At 33.1% G+C, this 12,468-nt stretch overlaps 1 protein-coding gene across 1 annotated transcript in view; it reads left to right on the forward strand.

Moving 5' to 3' along the window:
• The window catches only part of LOC149803235 (TBC1 domain family member 16-like), a 94,297-nt gene that overhangs the window by 39,835 nt on the left and 41,994 nt on the right, over window positions 1-12,468 (forward strand). Inside the window, exon 2 of the mRNA XM_089952876.1 lies at window positions 10,822-11,125. Within this exon, the coding sequence (XP_089809002.1) occupies window positions 10,922-11,125 (204 nt within the window). The 5' untranslated portion in view covers window positions 10,822-10,921. The remainder of the gene's footprint in view (window positions 1-10,821; window positions 11,126-12,468) is intronic.

Consider the following 12,468-nt stretch of genomic DNA (forward strand, 5'->3'; position numbering starts at 1 on the left):
GTGTCAACTTGTTCCAGAATTAAAATTATGCTAATTGACTATCAGAATGGCCACTATGGTGGCCACTGACAAAATAAAGTCCATTCAGAATTTTGTTTTCCAGGACTACCACAAGTTAACAAGGGTTCAGAAGATACCTCAATCTTGCCTGAACACAGCATACATTTGGTCTAGTGTTTAATGGCATATCAAACATGAAAGGTTTTATCACGCCATCACAATCAGTGTAAATTTTCATGCCCAGAGACACTAAGGTATCCCACCTAGCCTGGTTGTGTCAGAATTTGAACCTGCACCATTATGTTTCCAAGTTCAGAATGCTAATTACTTAGGTGTATGATCAAGGTACATACATGACTTTCAAAACTTCAATATGGCATCTTAGCATACTATGATGACTACATAACTGCTGGCTGGTTGATACCTACAGTATATCTGATCATAAACATAATATTTATATCTATCTAAGAGACTGATGTGTGTGTGTGTGTATGTGTACTATTCAACAACCTTCAGCTTAAGCCCAAAGGAAGCAGTGCCTTGCTGTATTCATTTGCCACAACAAAATCAATAGTATTTATTTGCTCTGTATTACCGACAGTCTGATAATTAGATCGTCATAGAGTGAATATTTCAAATTAGTCATAGCTATCAATCCTTCCCATTCATTTCATGATTCAACTGGACAATACATACCTAATGCTGGAAACGGGTTATTTGGAAAATAAACTGGATGTAATCATGTGCTGATGTATACAAATGGATGCCTTTTTCCTCAAAACTGTTATATTCAGGATTTTTTTAAAAAATTCTCTTGATACTATGCTACAGATGCCCAGTAAAATATTAATTCCAAAATTAACTTGAATAATCTGTATCAAGTAAAAAATACAGCATGCAATGTGGAACAAGAAACAATAATTTATGCTAGACAGCTCAGTATTTTCACCAAAGAAGTTTTCCACTGCAGGAAATGTATTACCGTATTTCGTGTTGAAAAACAACACAAGTTCAAACATTACCAAATACAGGCTGAGGTATTTTAACAAGTACATACTAAAATGGTCAGAAGGTAGCAAAATAATTAAATGTCTTTCAAAATCTCAATCTATACTTGTACACGAGCTAATAACGAGGTAATCATGAACATGTATCACTTTTGATAATTACTCTGGCATTTTGGTGACTTATATTATTTATGGTCATGTGGTATTATTGTTCCAAGCAATGTTTACCCTAACTTCAACAGTAACAAGATGAGAGGCAGGGGAGGGTGGGGGTTGCCACCATATTTAGCCATAATTCATTTACTAAAGCAAGATGACAGACATGGGCTTGCCATTGTTCTTCCTACTTCAGCATTTTTGCACATAAATATTGAATTTCTGTTTTTATTATTTTCCTGGTAGAATAGAGACAAGCAGAATGCAACAAGATTCTATGTTCAGCCTTTTTTGGAGTGGCATGCGTGTTAGGTATACTTAAGTTAAGAGGTATATTTTTAACTTATAGTCAATACCAATTAATAAAGTAGTCTCAAAAGCATTGCAATAACATTCTTGCTTGACACTTTTTCTTTGGCTTCAGTCAGTTATTTAGCTAGGTGGTTCATTGCTTGCAGGATTTCTAATTAATTTCTTCAACCCACAGACCATATAATGCCAGAATCTGAGCTTCAGGGGTCTGGCAGATCTGGTGTCCAGGAGTTTCCAGAATGCTGGGTCTAGTCTATTGATTTCAGATAGCCAGTGGGCCAGTAGTTTATGTAAATGGTTTGTTTTATATCTATGCAACTAGATCTCATGAGTTCATTTTTATGTACTGATGCTGTTCCATCTGCTTAAAACTTGGCTAAGTGCTTCTGCACTAAATGTTCATCCACATAATAAAATTGAATATATGACATTATCAGCACATCCATTTCAGATTTTATAGTTAAAACTGGGTAATCATTTGGGTTTTCTGGCATTTTTTAAATTAAAAGTATTGTTGTTATTTTTTTTTCCAAAATGGTTGCATGGCATGACTAGGTTTGCACCTTCAAGAATCCCAAGTCCAGACCTAGTCTTATCAGGACACAACAGTATTTCATAGAGGAGAAAAATTCCATGTAATGATGATTCATGACAAGGACAAAGGGAGTTGTTCAATTAAAAGTTTCATATTGGAGGGTAGTGAGCCATAGTAGCTTAGTAGAGCATTGGACTTGTAATTCAAGGGTCACAGGTTTGATACCCTCCAGGGCCATTGCAGCTTAGTTTCCATTTCCTTTGCATGATATAGCCAATGGCCATTAAAACCAACAAAAACAACAACAACAAAATCATATTGAAGTGTTCTTTTGGGCTAATGACTGTAAACTTGGCTACAAAGTTCATTCCCTGGTAGCCTGCCAGATTACCAGAAATTAATTTTGACACATTAACACCTTGGTTCTCAGAAGTCTGTAGAAATGATTGTTGTGCTGTTAAAGTAAGGCAAATAAATTTCAGTTTTCATGTGATTTGAATGCATTGTGGCCTTTATACTATTTTACTATAGATGTCACAGTCCAATTTCTGTTCTAGAACTCAAAATTATGAGAAATTTCCCCCTAAATTAAAAGAGTGGTGGTGGAGATATCTGAATAAAGACATGATTTATTGAAGATGCTAAAGATAAAGCTTGCAGATGTATTTTACTCAGTTTAAGCACATTTATTATATTTAAAAAATTGTGATAGTGTCATAAATAGTAAAGATTCAGTTGAAATTTGTGTTTAAGTTTTTGCATATAATTTGACCCATTTTAAAGGATTTTACTAAAAAAATTTACATTTTAAGACTAGATTATCTTAACTTTTAATCTTTTATCTTAGATGAATATATATTTATTTTTATTTCTAAGAATTTATCTTCCTATAGATTTGTGCAACTTTCACCTCATCTGGCTTTAAGGTCAGGTGAGCTTATATTTTGACCCTGTATCTAGAATGCATTGCCTGTTGTTGGTCTTCATCATATATTGTCTGTCAACATTGCTATTTTAAAGTCAAAAACCACTGGACAAATTTCAGCCAAATCTGGCATAAAGAGCTTTAGGCATTGTAAAAAGTGATGACAATCCACCATCAAAATATGGCTGTCAGTACTAAAAATAGAAAAGCCTTCAAACAACTTCTCAAAAACAGGTAAACAGAATTTGAAAAAATTTGATAGAAATCATCCTAGCATTATTGGCTTTGAACTGTTGGTACAAAATGCTGCAAAATGAAGCCAGTTTGCAAGTAAATATGGTTGCCACTGCTAGAAGTTGAAAAAACTTGCAACAGATTCTAAAATCCGCTCAACATATTTTAAGCAAAGTTGATAGAAGTATCCTGGTATGTCGTGTTTTCAGTTTTATTAAAGATTCCAATGACCGCTCTGGTGGCCTAGTGGTTAGAGCATCTGCCTCGGATGCGGGAGATCGTGGGTTTGATCCCCAGTCGAGTCATGCCAAAGACTTACAAAAATGGTACTAAAAGCTGCCTCGCTTGGCGCTCAGCATTAAGAGGTTAGTGTTAGGACTGGTAGGTCTGGTTTCAGGATAATGTGACTGGGTGGGACATTATTATTTATGTCTGTGGCATGATGCCCCAGTGCTAGACATAACTATAAACTGTCACACTGCAGACATTGTAGCAATATGACTGAATTTTTTTAAAGCTATGTTAAAAATCCAAATCACATGCACACACAAGATTCCAATGTGCCATCAAATACAGATGCCATTATGAACAAAATTAGAAAAAGTTGTAAATGGCATCAGTATAATGACTGCAGAATTTTATGTTTAAGGCAATGCGAATGATACTGATTTGCCACCAAAAATATAGCAACCATTACTAAAAATAGAAAAAACTTTGAAACAGCTTTTTCACCTGAACAGCCTGACTATAATGCTGATATGCGATCAAATATTGTTGCATTTACTTGAACACTTCATCGATAAAAAAAAAAGACAAAATTTGACCAACTTTGACAGAAAATTTACTGGCATAAAGGCCTTTCATATGGGCAAATGTCATCAAATATGAATGAAGGTAGACAAAATACAGAAGTATTGAAACAGTTCTGCTCATAATCTATGCAATCAACAGCATCGGAAGTAATTACTATGGATATCAGGCCCACGTAAGCACTTGTCTACTTTTGCATACTTCTTACTGTGTAGCTTTTACTTGGCACAGTATAGTCAGGATTGTGCTGATGTGCTGTTAAACTCCTTACAGACATCAATACATATTCGGTGGAAGTAGATCATGACATGGTTAACAGGATCAACACTGGATTCCATGGAACCATTGATAAAAAAGGAATCAGGTTGTTTGTCATCCTTTAAAATGCTGGTAATTATTTTGCAGTTGTTGTGTTAATGTCTGATGTGCTGGATACATCCAACAGTAGAGCTGATTTAATAAGAACTAAATAACAGGAATTTGGGAGACAGTTTAGATTCAACCTAGCTGCATTTTGGCAGGACCAAAATTATGTTAAAGTAGAGGTTAAGTAAATGATTTTAGTTTTTTAAGGTTTTATTTGAAAAAAATGTATTGTAATTGTGCTCCATAGAACTGTAAAAATTAGTTTTGTTGAAAAAATGTATTGTAATTGTGCTCCATAGAACTGTAAAAATTAGTTTTGTTGAAAAAATGTATTGTAATTCTGCTCCATAGAACTGTAAAAATTAGTTTTGTTGAAAAAATGTATTGTAATTCTGCTCCATAGAACTGTAAAAATTAGTTTTGTTGAAAAAAATGTATTGTAATTGTGCTCCATAGAACTGTAAAAATTAGTTTTGTTGAAAAAAAATGTATTGTAATTCTGCTCCATAGAACTGTAAAAATTAGTTTTGTTGAAAAAATGTATTGTAATTCTGCTCCATAGAACTGTAAAAATTAGTTTTGTTGAAAAAAATTCTGACACAAGGTCATCTTTTTTAAAAACTTGGTCTTTTTACAAACCAATCCAGATTGCTACAAAATGAATTGACTTTTGAACGATTCTTGTGGACTGAGAATGATGCTAAAAGTTTAGTTGTTTAACATTGTGCAACAGTGCCAAAAAATATCCACAAAACATTGACTTACATACTCACTACCTTACACTGCATGGAATAAGTATGTAATTGGTATGGTCCAAAATGTATGAAAAACTTGGAATGTGTGTCATGTGAAACAGTGACAGCAAAATCATCTATCTATCTATCTATCTATCTATCTGATATATATATATATATATATATATATATATATATATATATATATATATATATATATATATATATATAATTAGGTTAAGATTTTACATTTGGAAAGTGCACTGCATCACAGCATAATGCATAGAAATAGAATTGACTGTATTCATTTGTAGTAATGACCACAGTTCATTCAGATGTGGTGATATACTGAAGGATTAGCAGTGTAAATGCTCCATTATGTCTGTATGCTGTAATATATGATATGCATTATATAGTAACTGAAGAATATTAGTGCAGATGTTCCATTGAGAATGCATACTGTAATATCAACATTATATGCATATACATTGAAATTTAAGCTGTGTAAATGCTTCTTTATGACTAGACTATAAAATATAACAGGGAATGTTGTGGTGCATTTATGTTAGTGGTAGGGCATAATTATAGTGTTACTCATGCATGTCCATCCGCCACACATGGGTAAGTTCTGCTTTAGATCAGTTTTCAGGCACTGGTAGTGCAACTGTGTATGTCCTTTGCTCACTTTTATTAGTTTTCTGCTTTAAGTCAGTGAAAAGGTGCACATTAACTGGCTTTGGTCTAACATTGTTTAGTCTAACTTTCTGTAAAGGTGATTGACCACTTCCATCAAAACCATTCTTTCATGTTGAGCCAGTATTTGATGTCCAGAATAATTTTCTGTGTAAATTGCACACTTCCATTGCTGTAAACTGTGAAATTTCTGAGAGTTTTTATTATTAGGTCTTCTAGTCAATGACCAAAAGTGAATATGGGATGGTATGTTGTCCATCATCTGTCCATCTGTTAGCACAAGTTTGTTATTTCTACTCCTCTTAAACTACTTGGTAGATTGCTGTGAAACTTTACACGTTTTCATTCCATGGTCAAGTTGGTCCTTTTTGAAAATGGTGTTGCTTGGACATCCAAACTGACTGCCTTAATGGCCAGCATGAATCTCATGACTGTTCATCTTAAATTGATGAGCAGTCCATCATCTGTATATTAGTTCAAGTTTATTATTGCTACTCCTAAAATACTGGAGGGTTGCCTTGAAATATTACATGACACGTACACACATTCATTCGATAGTTTAGTTGATCCTGAATGAAAATGGTGTTGATGACACATCCAGTATGGCCACCACAGTGGCCATTATGAATATCTTGCTAGTTGGTCCTTTTATGAAAATATTGCCAATCTGATGTCCAAAATGACCACCAAGATTGCTGCCTTGAAAACCATGGTATTGTGACTTCTGAATGGGTGGTGATATCAACATGGGTTTACACTGAAAAACTTGTTATGATATCAGGTTGGTCCTAAATGAAAATGGTGCTGATCTGATGCATATTATGGCCACCAACATGGCCATCTTGAAAGTCTTGTTATTGCTATTCTTCCCAAATGGATGGTCATTTCAGCATGGGGTTTTCACTAAAAGACTTCCGAAGGTATCTAGTTGGTCCTAAGTAAAAATGGTGGTTATTTCACTTCCAATATGGCCACTACAGTGGTCATCTTATAAATGATTATGACCACTACTCCTAAATAGATGGTCATATCAACATTTGGTTTTCACTACAAGACTTCTGATGATGTCTTGTTAGTCTTTTATGAAAATGGTGTTAATCTGATATCCAGTATAGCTGCCACTGCAATCATCTTGAAAATCTTAACACTTCTTTCTGAATGGATGATCATATTAAGTATGGAGTTTTCACTAAAAAGCATTTATAATCTCTTGTGGTCCTAAAAAAAAAAATGATGCCAGTCTGACAGTCAGTATGGCCACCATCTGATGTGGAGTTTTCTCCAGAAGACTTCTTACGATGTCCAGCTCATCTTGGTCAAAAATGGTGCTGATCTCATGTCTAGTATGGCCACCACTGCAGCCATCTTGATGATATTGTTATCATCAAAATCATTGTTATCGTTATATAGCCATGTTTATTCCTTTCCAAAATGGATAGTATATCAATATTGGGTTTTCACCATTGGACTTCTTATGATATCTAGTTGGTCCTAAGTGAAAATGGTGCCATTTGTGCTGCCATGATGACTGTCTTTGGACTCTTGTTGTCACTGCTCTGCATGAAAGATGATCATTATGGCATTGGGTTTTCACAGAAGACTTATTATTTTCACTTTGTCCTATATGAAAATGGTGACAAGCTGACATCCAGTATGTGTGCCACAGCAGCAAATTAAAATCTTGTTATTGCTGAAGAATATCAAGAGATGGTTTCAACATTTGACAATTAAGAAAAAGAAATGGTCTTTTTTTCAATTCTGGGAAATTCTTTTTACCCAGTAGAGCATCAGTCCTTTCGAGTTACTCTTGTTTTAATGACTTTTATAAGTCAGTTAAACATATTGAAAATTTAACTGTCTGAAAATTTAACAAAGTAAACATTTTGTGCCACCAGGTCCCAAAATTGCCAAATTAAACTTAATGAATTTTAGAAATTTGAACAACAGAAATTTCCCGTCATACTTTACTTCCTTGTAATGGCTGGTACTGAGACACGACAATAAAATCTGTTGTACCTAATAGCCCAACAACTGTCTTGTACTGTAACTTAAATATCAATATGCAGTGATTGAGAGATAAAAGACCACTATAGGATTTTGAAAAATCAATACCACAATAAGAAAAGTCCTTGTTGTGGTTGAAGTCTCAGTTATAGTTGGTATAGATAAGTCGATGTTTGGATGGAAGTTAGTCCATGTCTTGGTTATGAGATCTGTTACGAGTAAATAGCCTCCTGCATCCATTGTAACTATGCCCCACTAATATAATAAAAAGAGGCAGTCAGCAACATTTGATTTCAAGAACATTTGGGAAATCATCATCACTCACATGAAATCAATAGGAGGGAAGTTAATCACTGTTGACCATGTTGCTCTGAAGTAGTTTCTAATTTTCGATATTTTTTTCCCTTGCTGTATTTGTACCATATTTTCTGAGTGGAGGATCATGCTGTGCTGCAAGTCATACAGTCTTAATTGATATGCGAGCTGACATCAGTTTATTTATTACTTTGAGCATTGTAACAGCTTCATTTAATCTATCAAAGGTCAGGTCATCTTAACTTGTTACATTTGATCCCTCCATTTATAGGGATGTGGATTACCTGGACTTTTTTTTAAAAAGAACTTTTTTGAGAAAATTTGAAATGTACAGAGAGGAATAGAAAATGAAAACAAAACTTTTTTTAACAAGTGAAGAAGGGATGGAATCCCTCCCCATCTCAGTAAAATTGTATTTCCTGTTTCTCAGCAGGACTTAACCCTTAAGTACTTGACAGAAAAATATTTGCCACAGATTTATTACATAGTCCATAACAGTTATAATTTTAAGGTTTATCAATCAACAGGCATCAAATAGTGCAGGATGAACTTGCATGCATCAGGATATTAAGTTTGAATATATATTTGTACATGATGGTGTGGGTGGATGGGGATGGTAGAGAGTGAAACCTATCCTTAAAGATCATTTATTTGAAAAAATAGTGGTCTCTTATGACAGGTGGTCCTTTAATACAGTGTTTTTGAGTATCTGAAGTATTGAATATAGAACTCAGTTTGATGGTCTCTTACAGCAGGTGGTCTTTTAAAAGAGGTAGTTTTTCATATAGGCTTGATTGTACTGAATTTATTGAGTTCTTACTGTAAATTTTGAAGGCTGCAGAACTGTTCAGTCGCTTGAGATACATTGGCTCTATAGATCATTTGAGTGCTTGCCCTAAACATATCTATTTAGCAATTCCAAGTGCTTAGCTGATCAGATTGGTCATATAGACTCCTTACCTCTTAGTTCACACCATATTAGTATACATTTTTTTAAATGATTATTTTTATCTTGAAGTTGTGTAGACCAGTCTGGCCTCGCAATGTGTTAATATGGCTGTGATGTGTGATTGTGGTGGTTGTAAGAGAAGAATAATAAAGCTTTCTTTCCTAGTTCCATTTTGATAGGGAGAGTTAACAAAAATGTATTGTGATAAATCTATGCATATTACCTGGTTGTTTGCACTGGGAACACTGTGTTAATCATTATTCTTATTAGTAATCTTCATCTTCTTCAGTTTACCTTTGTGGTGAATTTTACTTTCATACCTTGCTAAATACTTAGGGATCATTCTGACCATACAGTTTTGGGAACCACTATTCCTAGAGTTTGAAATTTTTTTATCATGAAACAAATTCATGTAAGTAGCCAGGGTTGAAACAGATTATTATTGTCTGATCAATTCTAATTCAGAAAGACAAAAATATCAGCATGTAGTTTTGGGAATTTTTAGCACATTGTCTCAAGGCTTCTAATTTTCTATCCCTCATCACTCGTAAATTTATTGCACTTTATTATTTTTCTATGCCCCTTTAAAGCAGATTAAAAAATTTATATTATATGGTTTGTTAAAGTATTCACCAAACTTCTATATATTTCATGTTTTCCAGAGGAATTGCTTTCTTAAATAGTGTGTTTATTCATATAATATAAATTTATCCTGGATTGTAATAATTTTGTTTGTTACTTACTGGTGCTCCTAGTATAAAGGTACCTTATGATTACATGACACCATTAGTTTCATATCAAATTAAAGTTCTGTTCTGTTTTAAAAGAGTAGAAGTGTTTGCAATATATTTAGCAAGCACCAACACTGTTAAACTATACTCCCTTCACATTGCACAAAACATGAAATAGAATGTCATGTAAAAGAATCCACCAAAATAAACATAATCTTTTTTATTAGAAGTTAAGTAGTGGAAAGAGTTATTTAGTATTTCCTGCTAGACCGTGCAACTCCAACCATATCTTGACAAACAAATTTCAGTAAAAAGTAAAGTGACCATTTTTATTCTGTAATATTACATGCAAATTTGTATGAATTTCAGTAGTTCTACATGTACTTGTTTCTAGTGGATATGTCCTGTATTTTGGTACATGGTCATATGAATTTAGATGTTATGGGAGAGTCAAAAGAGAAACAGCTTTTGATTTCAACAATGCTAATTTCCTAAACCACAATGTATTTTTATTCTGTTCAGTAAGGGCCATAAGTGATCCTTGCAAAAAATAATTTCACCCAGGAAATAACCTGGGAAAGATGGGGGAGTTTTGTTTCAGAATGGGGAGCCTTGTGTTCTGTCTTTATTAGATTAACAATAACTGATGGGACTATGTCACACTTCAGGAAATAAACTTCTTGATGAGATTTAGGTATGGAGTCATCAAGAATTGTTAATTAAGTGTTTATATGGAGTCAGGTCAGTTGTCTGAACTTGACAATATAATTTGCACACTGCAGTACATTACAACTTAGTGTTGATGTTAATAACATGCTGTCATGCTGATTGGAGTTGACCTTTATTCTTAAAGCACTTGTAATATTTACATTAGTTCTTGCATTTAGTTGATACTACTATACTATGAATTGGATTATAAAAATATTTATTGAAGGACATTCATTTTGTATTCCTTAAAAAAACCTTTTATAGATAAATATGCCCATCTTATACAAATTGTTTATCACTGGTTTAATATATTTTTTTCTTTTTCATAAATACCACCTACAGCTGAAACAGAATTACTTGAGTGTCCTGAATGAAGATGAGGAAGAAGTAGAAAAGACAAGATTTGACCCATAGGGCTGCTTTATTGAACCGTGTACCTGGGATGGACAACCTGATGGCATTCAGTAATATATTTAAGAAGGCTACAAGCCTACTTGGCCTGGGTACGAACAACCTGAAGCCTCCACCATTGGAGGGGGAAATTATCTACTGCAAGAATAATGTGTGTGTTCACCCCCCAGCCCCGCTGTCACTGGACACAGAGCACCATCCAGGCTACCTTACGCTGCGATCACATACAGACACTGTAAGTTAAACTCTTTGCAGTTGTGCAGTTCTAACTTCGCATCATCTTGTTCTTTCAAAACAAACTAAATATATTATTCTGCCAACGTATGTGTGTATTTTCATGGTGTGTATGTATTTATGTTTATTATCATGATGTTTGTGTTTTATTTTGATGGTGTGTATGCACTTGTATCTTATCATGGTTTGTATGCAGTTGTGTGTATTATTATGTTATGTATGTTTGTATGTATAATTATAAGCCTGTATTATCATGTTGTTATTTATTTCGTGTATGTGTTTGTATATATAAGTCTGTATTATCATGGTGTTATTTATTTCATGTATTTGTTTGTATGTATAATTATAAGTCTGTATTATCATTGTCTTATTTATTTCATGTATGTTGTTTGTATGTATAATTATAAGTCTGTATTATCATGGTGTTATTTATTTCATGTATGTGTTTTTATGTATAATTATAAGCCTGTATTATCATGGTGTTATTTATTTCATGTATGTGTTTGTATGTATAATTATAATCCTGTATTATCATGGTGTTATTTATTTCATGTATGTGTTTGTATGTATAATTATAAGTGTATTATTATGGTGTTATTTATTTCATGTATGTGTTTGTATGTATAATTATAAGTCTGTATTATCATGGTGTTATTTATTTCATGTATGTATTTGTATGTATAATTATAAGTCTGTATTATCATGGTGTTATTTATTTCATGTATGTATTTGTATATATAATTTTAAGTCTGTATTATGGTGTTATTTATTTCATGTATGTGTTTGTATGTATAATTGTAAGTGTATTATCATGTTGTTATTTATTTCATGTATGTATTTGTATTGATTGGCCGAGTGGTCTAAAGCGCGCACCATTCTGGATCACTGTTATCTCACCTCTGTCTGTGTGGGTTCGAGTCCAAGGCTCGGCTAGCGTGGGTATGTGTTGTATGTATGTATAATTATAAGTGTATTATCATGGTATTATTTATTTCATGTATGAGTTTGTATGTATAATTATAAGTGTATTATCATGGTGTTATTTATTTCATGTATGTGTTTAAATGTATAATTATAAGCCTGTATTATCATGATGTTATTTATTTCATGTATGTATTTGTATGTATAATTGTAAGTGTATTATCATGGTGTTATTTATTTCATGTATGTGTTTGTATGTATAATTATCAGTCTTTATTATCATGGTGTTATTTATTTCATGTATTTGTTATCACGACATGTATGTGTTTGTATGTATAATTATCAGTCTTTATTATCATGGTGTTATTTATTTCATGTATGTGTTTAAATATATAATTATAAGCCTGTATTATCATGATGTTA

This window comes from Sinohyriopsis cumingii, chromosome 3 (assembly GCF_028554795.1).
Source record: "Sinohyriopsis cumingii isolate HCF-2022 chromosome 3, ASM2855479v2, whole genome shotgun sequence".
Lineage (NCBI taxonomy): Eukaryota > Metazoa > Mollusca > Bivalvia > Unionida > Unionidae > Sinohyriopsis > Sinohyriopsis cumingii.